Raw genomic sequence first — 18,219 nt, 5'->3', positions numbered from 1 at the left:
TGTTCCAAATATATGCTTACAATGATAGATATTTAAATATATTTGTATCGTTTCTATTAATTTTTTTATATTTATTCATGATTTAATATTACAGCGATGAGTACAAGAATTCTTTTAGTATATTTTACATTTGTATTATTAAATTGTGATTACGTTGAAAATAAAAACATAAAACAAAATAAAAAAAAATTATTTCACTGAATCATAATACACATCAAAAATCTAAAGATGTTTATTACTTGTTACTTTGGACTTTGAACATTTGTAAATGTATTATCAATCAGTAATATTAGTGTTATCATTACTATATAAAAGAAAAAGCTGTTACATTATTTTCAAATAAGATTTTTTTCAATTAAAATAAAATTTCTTCTATGGTATTTAACAAATAATAGAAATAAAATTTGAAAGAAAAATGCAAAATTATTTCTGTACTATTTGTTAATTATATTTTTGTCTTATATGTATCATGCAAAGAAAGATACCAGAAATATTATAAAAAATGTAAAATAAGAAATAAAATATAATTCATATATTAAATTGTTATTATTAAAATTACTTTCTAAATCTTTTTCAAAGAAAATATTAATATAAATTCCATTCAATTGAATTCATAAAAAATGAAGAAAACAATTACATCGCATGACTGTTGATTGAATGACAGTAAACAAGACAATAAGAATGTAATATAATTTAATAAAATGTTAATTAATAAATTTATTAATATTGTTAATTCTATTTCATAGAAATAAAATTTGTTTTAAGATCAGGGTACCGAATTCGATCGTGCCGTCATTAATATTTTCTCTACAATCATCCCCACTTCAAATCACGATGATACAGCATTCCAAATAAATACTAGTGAATGATATGAGAGAAACCAGTGTGCTATTATTTTTCATTCATTAAATAGTCTCGTTAATTCATTCTAATTTTTAATTATTAAATGTTACATTTTTTATTAATATTACAAAATGTCGATCGCTACGAAAGGTAAGCGAGATTAATTATTATTTGAAAAGATCTAAATCCAATAAATCAAAACAAAAGAGAAACATATGTACCATTGATATTCCTCTTTATTCTTTTCTTTTTCTTCATTTAATTTTTATGCTTCTTACAATAGAACATCATTTTTAATGTAACTGATAATTTGATTTAGATTTTTTTATTTAAGTTTCGTAATTTATATTGATTTTGATATATGCCATATAAACTATAGTTAATTATATTATTTATAGCACATTTGTATCATGTTTAATTAGCCTACAATGGTTTAAAACAAACAGTTTTTTGAATGATCATAAATATGTTTATTTATGCTATCCGTTTTTATAATTTGTAGTATATGTTATGAAAATTTATATCTAGGAAGTGAATTCATGTATTAAATTGTTATTATTAAAATTACTTTCTAAATCCTTTTCAGAGAAAATATTAATATAAATTCCATTCAATTGAATTCGTAAAAAATGAAGAAAACAATTTCATCGCATGACTGTTGATTGAATGATATTAAACAAGACAATAAGAATGTAATATAATTTGAAAAATAAATTTATTATTTATAAACAGCTGGATAATTGGACCATTGTGATAAATGAGATAGAAGTAAATTTAATTATTTAATATTAAAAATATAACGTTATCACGTATAGTCACAGTGTTAAATTCTAAAAAACAGTTAAAATCAACTGCTATAAGACTCACGTGACCTTCTTACATGACATTGTAATTCTTATCATATCGAACCTGATGGTAGTAAAATTTCGCAAATGCAACTAGAGTCCATTATCGAACATGACAATGTATTTTTTGGAGAATAAAATATATATAAATATAATATTAATTGTTTTTTTTTATAATATACGAATAATGATATTCATTCAATGCCATTAGCTGAACTATTTATTTTTTACTTTTCTTTTGTTTTCAGGTATCTTTATTGTTGCTGCAAAGCGTACCCCATTTGGAACAATGGGTGGAGTTTTTACGAATAAAAGTGCTACTGAATTAGCTGTTGTTGCAACTAATGCTGCTATGCAATCAGCAGGAATAAAGCCAGAAAAAATTGATAGCGTTATTTTTGGACAAGTATTAACGGTACATATTTATTATTACGTATATTCGTTAATAAAAAATATTTATTATAGTATACTATCCCTTTCTCTCTCTTGTTTATTATACAATTAATTATTAAATGTAAATTATAGTTATCGTCCGCAGATGGTGCCTTTTTACCACGTCACGTTTTATTACAAAGTGGCATACCATTGGAAAGACCTGCATTAGGAATAAACAGATTATGTGGTACTGGATTTCAAACTATTGTGAATGCAGCACAGGTTGATTTTTTACAATAAACTATTATTATTTTTATTATTATTTCTTGATGAATCATATTGTTGTCATATATAAAAATACTTAAATATATAGTAATTTTTGCTAATACTTTTCAGAATATTATATCAGGAGAATCAAGAATCGTTGTAGCTGGAGGTACTGAGAATATGAGCCAAGTACCATTTGTTGTAAGAGGTATTCGATATGGAACAGTATTAGGCCAAAAACACGAGTTTGAGGATGCTCTTTGGGCTGGATTATATGATAGCCATTGTAAATTACCTATGGGTTTAACCGCTGAAAAGCTTGGGGCAAAGTATAATTTAAACCGAGAAGAAGTCGATGAATTCGCTTTGAGGAGTCAACAATTATGGAAAGCTGGTAAGATTTCTATAATAATATTTTATATAAATAAATAATTATTGATGTTACTCAAACAAAATATTATTCTAGCAAACGATGCTGGTTATTTCAAAGAAGAACTTGCCCCAGTTACAGTAAAAGTAAAGAAACAAGATGTAACGGTTTCTGTAGATGAACATCCAAGACCTAAAACGACAAAAGAATCTTTGGCAAAATTAAATCCAGTGTTTCAGAAGAATGGCCTTGTCACCGCTGGTTCTGCATCTGTAAAAGAAACTTAAATAGTTTAATTAATGTTTTATAAACGACATCATTAAAATAATTCTTTTCATAATCTTCAGGGTGTCTGTGATGGCGCAGGAGCATTAATTCTTGCTAGCGAAGAAGCTGTCAAAGAAGAAAAATTAGTACCATTAGCACGTTTGGTAGGATACAGTGTCGTTGGTGTTGAACCTTCTATTATGGGAATTGGACCAGCCCCAGCTATACGTAATTTACTTAAAATTACAAATAAAACATTGAACGACATCGAGCTTGTTGAGGTAAGATTGAATATAATTGGACTGTTATTTATCTTGTTACCATATTGAAAAATAAAGTTCTTCTAATTGTATATATTATTTATTCGAAGATTAACGAGGCGTTTGGTGCACAAACATTGGCCTGTGTCAAAGAGCTTCAATTAGATATGAACAAATTAAATGTAAATGGTGGTGCAATAGCGCTTGGTCATCCATTGGCTGCATCTGGTAGCAGAATTACTGCTCATTTGATACACGAACTTAGGCAAGTAAAACTAAAATGATCTTATTTTTATATCTTACTTAAAATATTTTTATCATATTTTATTTATCTTTTTATTACAGGCGTAGAAAAGCTGGTAAATTAGGTATTGGTTCAGCGTGTATTGGTGGAGGTCAAGGAATAGCCGTTATGATAGAGTGTCTTTAAACAATTGAATATGTTTTTTTATCTATTATTTAAAAAACAAAAGAAGTAAAACAAACACGCCAAAAGAAATATAACTTCAAAAATTCTTTGGAATAAAAGAAAAACAGATATTTTTGATATTTAAGTATATTGTGATCGTATTTATGAATATATTTGTATATCTCTAACTATGATATTTTAATCAGCCGTTGCATTTTGCAGTACCGTGAAAATGGAATAAGACATTCGTAAGATCTGCAATTGAACAATAATAAAAATTTATATAAAAAATTACAATATAAAACAAATTTAGCCCTTTGCAGTATAATCATTTGTTAATCATCGTTTGATCATGTATTTTTTGATGTAAGTGTACATATATGTATTACACATACATATTATACAAATATATTAAAATAATTTTTTAATAAAAATTATTTTTTAACTGATTTGATATGTTTTTATTATAATAAATTAAATGAAATATCACCTCAAGAAGACTTTAGAAGGTAATAGCGGTAAAGTGATTGATAGTGATGCCTAAATAAGCACAAAGGACTAATAGAAATTAGAATGATAAAATATCTAGTTCATTGGTATGAATATTTACGTTAACAAATGTATTCAAAGATAAGGTGAAGACCTTTCCGGCGTATAATGTAAGAGGTTGTTGAGCTCTGATTATTACTATTTGTAATGCATATTTAAAACGATTACTCGCATTCCACCAATCGTTGCAATAAGCTGCTTTACTAACATACATATTCTGTAATTATATTTATAATTTTTTTATATAAAACTCTAAATTTTAAATTATATTAACGATAAATAAATAATACAAAATGATACTTGCATGTAATTGCAACTCATTACCGTGCCAACAGTATATAAAAATTTGATAAGTCATGCAACACATATACATGAGCATACCAAAGAGAATAGCTGGAATATATACTCTCATCTGTAATCGATTAATCAATCCAAATCATAATATTATTATAATAATATTTTCGATTATTCGGATAAAATAAAAAATGTACCTGCGAAATGTTAAAAGCTATCAAACAAATGATGATACAATTGACGAAAAATTGTAAGAGTATCATTGTACCAAAAATATTTTGTATCTCTTTGATGAAACTGCATATATAATATGAAATAAATATATGTAACATTAATAATTAAATCCTCCTTTTGCGGACGAGTGTCGACAAATAGTTGTCCAAATCTCTAATTTCTTTTTAAAGAAAACGTAATGCTGTTTAGTATACTATACCGATGCGTATTTTATTGCTCATAAAGATAAATGTACGTTAGTTGTTGTATACTTCGCGTTCATAAACCTAAACAGATTTGGATAATTATTTGCCGATACTCTTCCGCAAATGGTAATATAATTAAAATATAATTTTTGTTAAATAATTAGTTAACGCACACAAACCTGAATATAATGTTACTATGAATAACGCATTTCTTTAACGTTTCGTACGGAACATCGTAAAGAATTTGTTGTTTATCAAAAAAATCGTTCGCGTTTTTTACAATATTAATTTGTTTTTCTTCTTGATAATTTTTTATCGAAGCTATGGTCTGAGACAATATTGAAAGTTGACAACATGCAACAGTTATAAGCCCGGTGACTAAAGTATCCATAGCTACATTATGAAAACAAGCAACGAAGATAGCCACTGCCTGATGTAATGAAGTGATTTCAAAAGCTGGAGAAACAGTCACGTTGTAAGGGTACCAACCTTCCATTGGTAATCTTCTTGATCTTCCAGCAATAAGATCTGCAATGGGTGTAAAACCCCAACATAGTACAGCTACTGTACCAAAACTTTGATAAGCTATATGATGAAAAATTCCTTGCCAAGTATAACGAGTTACCGTATATCCGTAATTAATATCGTTTTGTGCAAATATATCATTTTTTATTATATTTAAAAGATTTCGTATACGTTTTTGCCGATGAAGAATTATTATTATCTATAATAAATAATTTTCTTCATTATACAGGATGATTCGTTTAAATGTAGAACTTAAATTATTTGTAAATTGTTTCTTATTTAAAGAAATGTTTCAAACATAAATTGTATGGCATCGAATAATAAACTATTACAATATTATTACAATACTACTAATCTAATAAACTATTACAATACTACTAATCTAATAAACTACAGTAAAACCTCTTTTTGTGCGGTGGATAGGGACCGCATAAAAGAAATCGTACAAAAAAATATTCGGTAATTTTATAAATACTTACATATTATAAACAACTTTGTACGATATACTACCTAATTTATTTTTATGCGGCGGACAGGGACCGCATAAAAAAAGTCGCACTTAGAAAATACATCAATTATTTGCGAAATATAGATGTGAAAATGCTTTCAATCAAATTAAATAATTGTTAGGAGATTGTTTAAATCAGATGAACAGCGTCGCGAAGTCCGGATACATCGTCGTCAAGGAGACCATGTAATCAGAGTCGTCCACACATGTATATGTACATTGAAAGAAAACATAAAACTGGTAGCAACGCTGCTGAGATTTAGATACCGCATAAAAATAAATCGCACAAAACAAATCGCACAAAAATAAAATCACACAAAACAAATGGCACAAAAATAAAATCGTATAAAAAAAGACCGCACAAAAAGAGGTTTTACTGTATTACAATACTATTTACAATTAATTTAAGCAATATATACACTTGGGTGAATCACCCTGTAATTAAAAACACCACGATGTTGTATATTTTTTTTTTTCAAACAAACCTTATATGCATGAGTACAATTAGTCATAAGAAGAGTTGCTCCAGCAACTAATCTTCCTAAATCGTTCAAACTCAATATAATATTAGCTATTTCGGTTAACAAAAAAATTCCTAACATAAACGTGAAACTGCATATCGTACAAATGATATACAATGAACGATATTTTCCTTGAGGTGGCCAAGTTCCCATATAATAAATAATTGATAGGCTTACTTTTAAATGAAAATTTGGTTCGATCCGACGTAACATTGGTTTTTCTACATCGTATTCATTCATGTTCAACGTGACTATCTTATCTTTAGTTTTTACAATTACTTAATATCGAACTATAACTGAACCGTCATCTGTGATCATCTAGATCCTACAATATAATCCAATAAGAAATTTTGATATTCCTTTAAGGAATTTTTAATTACAAGACAATCCGCTTAATTAATAGCTTTCATCATACATAACTAATTGAAGATTACAGAAGACAAAGATAAATTAATAGGTTCCACAGTTTATGCAATTATAGACCTTCAATGTTTCTGAATATATTATTCGATTTAGAATGAGGAAATGACTTTAAATTACAAGCCAGTAGATCGATATGTCGTGTAATTAAATATTATTATGGTGCCTTATTATATAACGTATGTACTTACATGTTGAAGTATATGTCATTTGGAAATATCGATTAGGGTATATTGGAATAGAAGATGTAGACGATCTATAGACATTCTTTGAATTGATTGTTGTATGTCCAGTCGAGTCATAGATTCTAATAAAGAGGATTGGGGGGGAGGGGAATGGGTGCTTGAACGAGCTAAGGATTTGATAGTGCAGTGGAAGGAGATCTTACTCAATTACTCAGGTTTTTTTCTTTCTTTAACTAAATATCATCAGATCAGTATATTTCTCAAATTTTATTAAATTATTTATTAACTGTTTATAATAATTTTTATATATATTAATAACGTATTAATCAAGAAAGATCAATCTAATCAAAGAATACAGTATTCGTTCTTTTCTTTTATAAATTCTACTTAATTTTTAGTGTATAAACATGTGTGTGTGCTTTCAGAAATGCATTTATATATACATTTTAAAATGAAGCAATTTAAGAAACTCAAATAAAAAATAATCCAGAAGGTTTGATGATAAATCCAACGATGATCACCTGTAACAAGAAGAAAACTATATTAATCATACTAATCAAGTGACACAATAGCCTGACATATAAATCGTCTAATTCGCAGATGCACTTTTCAATTGAATTCTATATTTATTTTGATCAAATCTCTATTTCCTGTTGCAATAAAATAGAATTTAATCGTGTGATTTTACATTTACATAAAATAAATAAAAATAAAGAAATAGGAAAAGTGAAAATACAAAATTACTAAAAATAATAATATCTATTAATTATTGTGAAATACTTTAAAACTGCATTTTATAGAAAAGAAAAATTGCAAATTTAATAAAATACGAACACAATGAAAAATTTAAAAGACGAAACAAGAAAAGAGAAATTACTGTAATATTTGCCGAACGTTATTTAAGTTTCATAATTTAATGATACAAAAATTTTAATATTTCTGATTCTAACTAAACACATATGCATCTTTATGACGATATGGACACAAATTTGGTGTCCCAAGGAGATGGAATGGTCCGTCATCTCCAATTACAACTACAAATTAATGACGAGCAGAAAAGTGATATAATAAAATATAAAATATGACTAGAGAGCTCTATTCTCGAAAAGTTCGAACTTGCTGTTGAACTTTTGAAAATAACTACAATAGTCTATGTAGTTGCCCTCTTCAGCCACAATTAAGTGGGGGCCTCTTCGGAATTAGCCTCTTCGGCATTTAGCCTCTTCTTTCTTCATGCCCTAAACTCTGCTGTGAGGCTTTTTCTAAACGCATTTTACAATACAAATCGTACAGTTACGTTCACTCGAATGCCTCAACAGATATTTGATCTAATCGATGAACCTATTATTAACACTTTGCATTTAAAAAATTAAATAATATCAAACAAAAGCAGAAACTTTGTCATAAATCTTATGGTCTTACTTTTTCACTCGACCATTTTTATCTTTTATCTTTACTCTACTTTGTATTTACTATACATATATAACAAATGAAGTATTCAGTAGGAATTACTAAAGAGCAAAGCGTTAATATACTTAATATTAAGTAAGTATCAAACGTATTCAGCTATCTTCACTTTTTCGAAAAAAAATTAATTTTTAAGAAAATGCAAAGACTTTTGAATCGTTCGATACTGATTTATATCTCGCGGTACAGAGTATCAGCAATATATGGAAAAAAAAGAAATATTTAAATGATAAATGAATGTAAAGATTGCTGAAACTTTGTATAATATCCGGAGAAGAAATTTTTCCACTCCTGAGTAGAAATTACAATCGCACGACTTCTCCGGTCTCTACCTACTTACAAATTAAATAAACATTCACACCTAAGTATGCTACCTGCTTGTCTATTACCCATATTTAAAAAAAAGCAAACATACATACCCACCCACTCACTCCACGATTCTCACACATACCACCAGGGTGCAAATGCCTAAACTAGAGAGCATGCCCCGGGGCACCTCCGACACCCTAGTTCAAACACGTGTTTTCTAAATTTATGGGAGTACGTACCAATTGCTGTAATCGTCTGCCAAGGCTAGTGATTATTGCATAAATGACTAATGCAAAAATACAAGTATACACTAGTATATTATATGCATACTAGTTATATACGAGTATATCACAGTTTCCACAAGTAAATGCGATAACTCTATTATTCAAAACGATTTTATTACGAAAAGAAAATTAGAAAAATTTAATGTAAATAGAAAAATACAAATATTCGTATTTTCCATACCATAAATGACTCTACAAGTACTACTCTGAGTATTGAATGAAGCATTAATTAAAAACTATCACGAAACGATGTACAGTACACTCTACCTGATACGCACACACAGGTGTAAAGTACATCGTGCAACCACTAGCACAATGACAGCCGCCAATAGGGGAAAAACTTAAAGCTAAACCTATACTAACAGTTTCTCTCCCATACGAGTAGCACCTGGGCACACGCATAGATGAGAACGCAGAAAGTATAGGGGGGAGAAACGGGAGATTAGTATATTAGAAGCTGAAAATCCTGATCTAAAAAATATGATTAAAGACACATAAATATATAAGCCATAAATACATTTTTATAGAAATTTACCTAAGCGGTTAAGGACTCTACAATTTATTTGATAAATATTAACTTTTAATATCTTTTAATATCTTTTAATATATTTTAATATATGTTTAAAAACCTCAGACGACTCCTTTCATTAAGTTGGCTGTTCTAACAAAAGAACTGGGCTTTGAGCCACCACTTAACTGCTAGAATCTATCCGTCGCGAATGAGTTTGTCTTCTTGCTCATTTATTTATAATATCGAAGTATCGATATATTAAAATTAATCGCGATTAGATAAACTAAGTACGGAGCAATGCATGTAAGACATTTATTACATGCTTTTCTGGACGAAAATGATTAAATAAATGCTCGATTTCATCACTACTAACCACGAACAAAACACGTAATTAAAAAGAAAGTGCATTAATCAATAGCATTATTAATTAAATGAATTTAACCGGTGAGACAAGAAAACCTATCCTGAACTAATATAAAATATACAATTCAATATACAATACAATATACAATTTTCATGAGTAACTCCTAGAAAGGAATTACTCATGTGCTCGTCACTAATTTATTGGAATAATTACAACCAGTAACTCGTGCCGATTAGGACCTTTCATCCTCGGCATGATTGAGCACCGGAGGGACTTTAAATTTTTGTACTCACTACGTAAGAAGTTCTACGATGGCTCCAAAACACTCCTACTTCGTAGCAAGTATTGCTGTTCGACGGTCGGAAAGTTCCTCGGTTTTCTATTGGAGAAGATTCATCGAAGATCCATCGAAGATCCATCGATGATCCATCGAAGAATTCATCCCACATCTTTGATAAGGTAGAAAGTCCATCGTCATATCTATAAAATAAAATAGAACAAAACAATAAGTTATCTGCAATATAATCCAAAAATAAAATCGAATAAAATGTAAATAAAAATAGATACTTACAATGCATTCCAATGGGATGAAATTCAATTGCACCATGGCGATGCACCTCGCGTGAATCTAAAAACGCGGTATAAACGAAAATAAGAAACTATAGATGAGTTTCTTATCGCGAAACCGAAATTTTATTATACGGCGAACAACACTGATTCTAATTCGCGTTTGATTTTAATTTGTTTTACGCCCGATCACTGATTCTACAAAACTAATTCAAAGACTGCTTTGCACACAGTCAATGCAAGTAGAAAAATCTTCATTGATGCACTGACTCTAATACGCGAACAGTCTGTGCGACTGTTTAAAGATAAAAATACAACTTTACTCGAACAAAATCTAATGCAATTACTGCCTTGGTCACAGATAATTTAATATATAAATTTTAAAAATAGTTCGCGAACGCGACGAAATTGAAATGAAAACGAACGAACGTGCTTCTAATCCGTGATTTTAATTATATTTAAACGATCAAACACTCCCGTATATTGCTTCGCGCACGATTGCAATGCACGAACACTTGCAACACTTCACAAACACAATTCACAAACTCTTCCAACACTGCAATATTCCCATGATAATCTGAAACAGAAATAAAAACAAAATTATGAATATTATTGTTGTAAGAAAAAATTATTATAATTATTGAGAAAGTGTTTAAAATAAAAATTGACTTACGTTTATTCTTCAGTGATGAATGCATGATGGGTATCCTACCCTTAGGATGACGATGAGTACACGTTTAAACCGAATAAAAGAAACTTGCGAGTTTCTTAACCGAGCAAACGAAACTTTTACATACGGCGTACAACACTGACTTTACTTTCCGATTCTTTTATACTTTATTTTATCGATGCAACACACGAGTACCTCATTGCCTACGCGCTCGATTCCAACGATGTTCTGAAACAGAAAAAGAAAAAGAGCAATTAATATCATCTTCGCAATAAAAAACCATTGAAATTATCATAGAAAGGTTTGATAGGAAAATATACCTACTTTTAGTCTTCATTGATGACTGCAGGATGGGTATCCTACCCTTAGGATGACGATGAATAAAATAAAATTAAATAAAACTCTGAAAAGCTGAAACATACTAAAAATTATATTACATACAATTAAATATTACAATATTTCCTGAAATCATTCCTGAAGGCATTGCACACTTTCAAAGATATTTTATCATAAAGAATCAATATAAATTCAAGCAATATCAGTTGCCTAAATCTCATTACTTGTATAAAATTGCATATAAAATATAAAATATTATTTATAATTATTAATAAAAATCTTTAAAGAAGTCTAAAGAAGATAATAACTGTAGTAGTAAACTCAATAAAGAATAACCTAACAAATGTATTAATTGTTATACTGTCCAATGCTATAATAAACTTTTTAAACGATTAATTCAATAATAATGAGATCAGAAATTAAATTATTAAATAGTTTATATATAATACGTAACGTTCGTTAGATATTAACTCGTCGAAGGACGGGAGAGGAATGATGATTTCATACTGCTTATCCTTGAGAGTGTCTAACGTTCGGTGCTTAGCTGTTTACATTTTGTTTTCGGCGGTTATTCTTCTGTTTTCACCTCGAGAAATTCCTGGAAATATACACACACATTCATAATTATCTGTAGGTGAATGTTTTGTTTTCTATTCTCTCTCCCACTCTTAATCTCGTTCTCATTCTTTCTATACATTTCTATATGGGTTAAAAAAAAGAAGAACGCTTACCTCGATGAATATGAAGATAAAAAAGAGTAAACACAATTGTTAGACTGAGTATATGTATTCCTGCTGGACCCTCCTAATGCTCGGTACCTAAAAAAGGAAAAAAAAAGATTAAATTAGTATAACATAAAGAAAATCAAATATATGAGTGTATGTGTACGAGCTACCTATACTTATGCATATATGCCTGTATGTGTGTGTGTATGTGACAGGAATCGAATTTAATACGAAATACGATCTTTGAATACATAATTATGAAAAATAATTAATTAAAGCATCATTAGAGATGGTAGTAAGTATCGATACCATGAAAAAAGCTGGAAATTAGAAGAAATATTGTTAAGTAACATTGGTGAGATTTGGCGGCACGTCGAGATATATCGATGTTACATTCTCACAGATATCTATCGAACTTTTCAATATTTCGTTTTGAAAACACTCACGTATAAAAATCTTGCTTCTAGCTATCGTTTGATATATAATAGAAAGGTGTAAAATACTTTTCAATTACCTGAGTTAAACGAGATGACAGGTATACAAAATGGTGGTCGCGCTACAGCCCAGTGTTTCTACGCGACATCTGCTGCGAGCAATGGCTGCTTGAGATTTTGCTTTTTTTCCATCTATTATAGAAAAATATCAAATAGTTAAAAATAGGATATAGGAACATAACAATTGTTGAAATATATACTTTATTAATCCAAACAATAAAAATTGAACATTATAAGTCGATATCCTGCTGTATGTCGATATGCTGTAAAACAAGATATATATATGATTGCGTAGAAAAATGCATACCAATGTACATGGAATTTTTTTCTACGCAAATATTTTTTATCCTCGATATTATCGTAATCTTTCGATCATATCATTTAGAAGTCATTTGCTAGAAGAATCTGTTAGTACATAGGAAAATTATTTACGTTAGAAAATATTTTTTAATTACCTGAGATTAACGGGACGACGAAGTATCCGTGCGATCTCCACGAAGGCCAAACCGAAAAGAACGCTGATTCGCTAATCACCTTTGGTCTTACATTTCGGACGTCATGTCATCAATTAGAAATTTCGAATAACCAATAGAAATGTATTTCACGCACACAAGCTTGCCCCGTCACACGTAGTTGCTGTAGCTCGCCTTTCTTCATGACCACGCTAGTCAAGCTTAATATGATAAATTATTTATTAAATAAATAAAAAATGTATTCTATTTTTCTATTTAAGGTACACGTATCTTGTTAATACTTAAAAAATAACGAAAAGAATAAAGACAATATGCACTATAAATCTTATCACACCGCACAGAGAAACACACATAATCTATTTATTAAATAAATATAAAATCCATTTCATTATTAATTATTAATTATCCAATTAATAATTATTAATATCCAATTTATTTTTCTATTAGGTGTATACGTTCCTTGTTAATATTCAAAAAATAACGAGTAAGATAAAGACAATATACACTAAAAACTTAATCATATCATAACGTTCTGATTTAAACATTCTTTCAATTTTTATGTAATTGTTTAAACTAATGTACATTTGTTTTAACGTTCCTGTGCAGTGGTGACTTCGGGTAATAAAATTTTCATCCAGAAAAATATCACATTAAAATTATTTTATATTCAAAGTATGTTAATAAGTATGTAATGTTTAAACCAGTACATATGTGTTTAAACAATCTGAAATATAAAGAGATTGCATTAGAATAATAAAATAATTGTTAAATAATCGATAGGAATGTCTATTGTTGTCTAAAAGATCGGAATATATGATCTATGTACCGTCCCCTTCGAAATCCACCGTTGAAAGGAGACGTTGTCCTCTATGAAAGTACTCTTATTAAATGTTGTTTATAAGACCTTCCAAACATTGCGCATGTATATAAATGGAAATAATACACCTAATACATAATCTTTAAGATTGTAACGTTCTCATATTTTAGTATTCTTTTAATTTTTATGCAATTGTTTAAACTAATGTACATTTTTTTTAATGTTCCTGTGCAGTGATGACTTCGAGGCTACAATTAAGCTGCAATATAAGAAAAGTGCATTAGTACATTAAAATAATTGCTAATTAATCAATGCTAGTGTCTATGCAATTTTTATACAATTGTTCAAATAAAACTACACTATAAAGATGTAATTATCATATATAAATTACAGTTATACAAATGTAACTATTGAATGAATACTAAATAATAGAGTAACATGTAAGAATTACATTACCTTTTCTCACATTTAATAACGTATATTTAAATGAAAAAAAAAGTACATTTCTCTAAACAATTATACAATCAATATATTCTAACAATTAATAAACAATATACTATAATGGAAAATGTGAATTATTGAAGTTTACCATTATGATACAAGAAAGCTGAAGTATCTTTTCGTTTAAGTACTATAAAAAAATTGCCTGGATTCATTTTAAAATCTTGTAAACTCTTCTTTTATGTATATACTTCATACACAAAACAATAAAAAAGCCTAATAGATGCTGTTTTTTTCAAAATCTTCAAATACTTAATCTTCAAATACTAAATCTGAAAATCATACGATTGTATTAGTAAAGAATCAGCAAACTGAACGAGTCTGAATATGTATATGTATGATATTTGTATAAGATGTCACTCTCTCTTTCTCTTTCCCCTTCTCGTACTTTTTATATTACTCTTCTTTATGTTATAAAAGAAAAGAGAGATATAATTACCACAATTGATATCAATATAAAAAAGTAAACACAACTATTATTTAGATAGAAAAGTAAACACAATTAGACTGACAATGAGTATGTGTATTCATGCTGTATTCTACCAAAGTTTGGAAACCTAAAAAAAGTATAAAGTAACATAGCATTGGTATAATATAAAGAAAATTAAATTTATGAGTGTTTTGTATACATGTAGCACGTTCGTTGTTAATATTTAAAAAATAACGCGCAGAATAAAGATAATATACACTAAAAACTTTATCACATTGCACAGAAAAACACAATCGTATAGATAAGAAACCATGTTGTAGATATTTTTAAAACAATTGATATCGCATGCCAGAAGAAAACACAATCGTATGGAAATGAAACATCGTTATAGAAATCTTTAAAACAATTGACATAAGGCACTGTAGCCATCCTTAAAGAATTAAAATAAATTGAAACAAAACAATTGACATCTTTCATGCCAACTATGAAAGTATAAATTCCCATGTTCTGTATTAATATGGAAAAATTCTTGTTATTTTAATTCTTAGAGGATGGCTATAGTGCTTTATTTCAATTGTTTTTAAAATATCTGCAATGTTGTTTCTTTTCTATAAGATTGTGTTTTTCTATGCGGTTTTTAGTGTATAACCTCTTTATTTTATTCCTTATTTTTTAAATATTATAAAGGAACGTGTACACCTAATAGGAAAATAAAATTATTTTGAATTTATTAAATAAATAAATTTTGTGTGTTTTTCTGTACAATGTGATAAAGTTTTTAGTGTATATTGTCTTTATTCTACACATTAGTTTTTAAATATTAACAAGGATAACTTGATACTTTAATAATAAAAATAAAGATAAAATCGTATGATTTTCAGATTTGCAAATATTTAAAAATTTGGAAAAGCACAGCATCTATTAGGCTTTCTTATTGTTTTGTATATCAAGTATATACATAAAAGAAGAGTTTACAAGATTTTAAAATGAATCCAGGCAATTTTTTTATGGTATTTAAACGAGAAGATACCTCAGCTTTCTTCTATCATAATGGTAAACTTCAATAATTCTCATTTTCCATTAGTATATTGTTTATTAATTGTTAGAATATATTGTTTGTATAATTGTTTAGAGAAATGTACTTTCTTTTTTCATTTACATATACGTGGACATTACATATTCATTAACAATTATTATAATGCACTAATGCACTCTCTTTATGTTACAGCAGAATTTTATCGAAGTCATCAGTACGCAGAAGCATTAAAATAATTATATAAAATATATAAAATTACTAAAATCATAACGTTTTATTCTTAAATTTTATTAAATAGGCTTATTATTCTTTTTATACACGTGCTCAACGTTCGGAAGATCCTGTAAACAACTTTCAACAAAAGAACTTTAACAGAGGATAATGACTCAAATGAACGGTGGATTTCAAGGAGGAGGGATCACAGAACATATACTCCGATCTTTTAAACAACAATAGACGCTTGCCTCGATTAATTAAATATTATTTTAATGCACTAATGCACTCTCTTTATGTTACAGCAGAATTTTACCCTCGAAGTCACCACTGCACAGGAACGTTAAAAAAAATGTATATTAGTTTAAAAAATTGCATAAAAATTAAAAGAATACTAAGATGAGAACGATATAATCTTAAATTTATCGATTAGATGGATTATTCACTTTATACACATGCGCAACGTTGGCAAAGTCATATAAACAACATCTAATAAAAGTACTTTCATAGAGGACAACGTCTCATTTCAACGGTGGATTTCGAAGGGGACGGTATATAGATCATATATTCCGAGCGTTTAGACAACAATAGACATTTCTATCGATTAATTAACAATTATTTTAATATTCTAATGCACTCTCATTATATTTAAGATTGTTTAAACGCATATACATTTATTTAAATATTTCATACTTTTTGACGTACTTTGAATATTAATTAATTTCGATTTTATGTTTTATTAGATGAAAATTTTACCCCTTCCCTCTGATATCATCACTGCGCAGGAACATTAAAACAAATGTAAAAGTGCGAAAACCTGAGTGTTGTAATCTTTAATTTTATTGATTAGATGAATTATTTCTTTTTATACACATTCGCAACGTTTGGAAAGTCATATAAGCAACATTTAATAAAAGAATTTTCATAAAAGAGAAAGTGCCAGTTTCAAGGTGAATTTCGAGGAAGACGGTTGACAGAACATATACTCCGAGCTTTTTAACGACAATAGACGCTTGCATCAATTAATTAACAATTATTATAATGCATTAATGCACTCTCTTTATGTTACAGCAGAATTGTACCCTCGAAGTCATCACTGCGCAGAAGCATTATAATAATTACATAAAATAGATAAAAATACGAAAATCATAACGTTTTCGTTAAACGTAATTATAAGGATTTTCCGAATTAAACTCTTAGGATGGTGCCTAAGAGTGGGACTCATTAAAAAACATTCTCGGAGTTTTCATTTTCTGTGGTTTCAATTTAATTCGGATGGGGACATCTTCAGGGTGCACATCCCGGGTCTTCAGAAGCGGTTACCTCCTCGTGGTTAGACCTGGGCAATGGTATTTTACTTTCAGTATAATGTTTAACATATTTTATATGTTATGCATTCCATTGTAAGTAAAATCTAGCCAAAGACCGCTTACCATAAACATTATAATTGTAATTAGTTTCTTTTGAATCCCTAATTAATATTATATCCTTATTCCTTTTTCTCCTTGGTTCCTTTTATCCAATTAATATACAGAAACTAATTACTTTATAATGTTTCTTAATAACTTTAATGTATTTATACAGATACCAGGGAGTAGTCCAAAATTGTCAAAATTAAAGTTGCGATCTATAAAAGAGATTGCATTCGATTCATTCATTGCATCTTTACAGTCGTAGAATAATATTTTTTTCTGCAGGTTTCTTTTTTAAATCATAGCTGCTCATAATAATAATAAAATATAACAGAAGGTAATGCAAAGTCTGTTATTAAACAGTTACCGTATATAAAAGCAGTACCTTACTATCTAAATGTTTTAAAATTATCAGCCGTATATAAAAAAAAGTTCGTATGTTTTACGTTAAGATTTCTTAATGATTAAATAATATTTTTTCTTTAAAATATATTGTACATACACTTAAACTTCAATATTTAACTTAAATATGAATGACTATGAAGACGATTAT

At 28.4% G+C, this 18,219-nt stretch overlaps 3 protein-coding genes across 9 annotated transcripts in view; 2 read left to right on the top strand and 1 right to left on the bottom strand.

The window, feature by feature from the left end:
* The window catches only part of LOC122515069 (fasciclin-1), a 763,302-nt gene that overhangs the window by 215,506 nt on the left and 529,577 nt on the right, over positions 1 to 18,219 (top strand). The gene's annotated exons all lie outside the window — the stretch shown is intronic.
* LOC122515080 (3-ketoacyl-CoA thiolase, mitochondrial) lies at positions 840 to 3,740 on the top strand. The gene is made up of 8 exons (XM_043632263.1): positions 840 to 993; positions 1,937 to 2,103; positions 2,214 to 2,345; positions 2,460 to 2,724; positions 2,797 to 2,972; positions 3,048 to 3,248; positions 3,338 to 3,492; positions 3,573 to 3,740. The coding sequence occupies exons 1-8, from the start codon at positions 975 to 977 to the stop codon at positions 3,655 to 3,657; spliced, it is 1,200 nt and encodes a 399-aa protein (XP_043488198.1). The 5' UTR covers positions 840 to 974; the 3' UTR covers positions 3,658 to 3,740.
* LOC122515088 (odorant receptor Or1-like) lies at positions 3,958 to 6,692 on the bottom strand. Its single transcript, XM_043632274.1, has 5 exons — positions 6,417 to 6,692; positions 5,078 to 5,622; positions 4,677 to 4,776; positions 4,490 to 4,597; positions 3,958 to 4,402 (listed from the first exon to the last, which is right to left on the bottom strand). The coding sequence occupies exons 1-5, from the start codon at positions 6,690 to 6,692 to the stop codon at positions 4,205 to 4,207; spliced, it is 1,227 nt and encodes a 408-aa protein (XP_043488209.1). The 3' UTR covers positions 3,958 to 4,204.

This window comes from Polistes fuscatus, unplaced genomic scaffold (assembly GCF_010416935.1).
Source record: "Polistes fuscatus isolate 324 unplaced genomic scaffold, CU_Pfus_HIC Scaffold17, whole genome shotgun sequence".
Classification (NCBI taxonomy): Eukaryota; Metazoa; Arthropoda; class Insecta; order Hymenoptera; family Vespidae; genus Polistes; species Polistes fuscatus.
The sequence above is the reverse complement of the archived record's forward strand: the minus strand, read 5'-3'. Positions and strand labels throughout refer to the sequence as shown.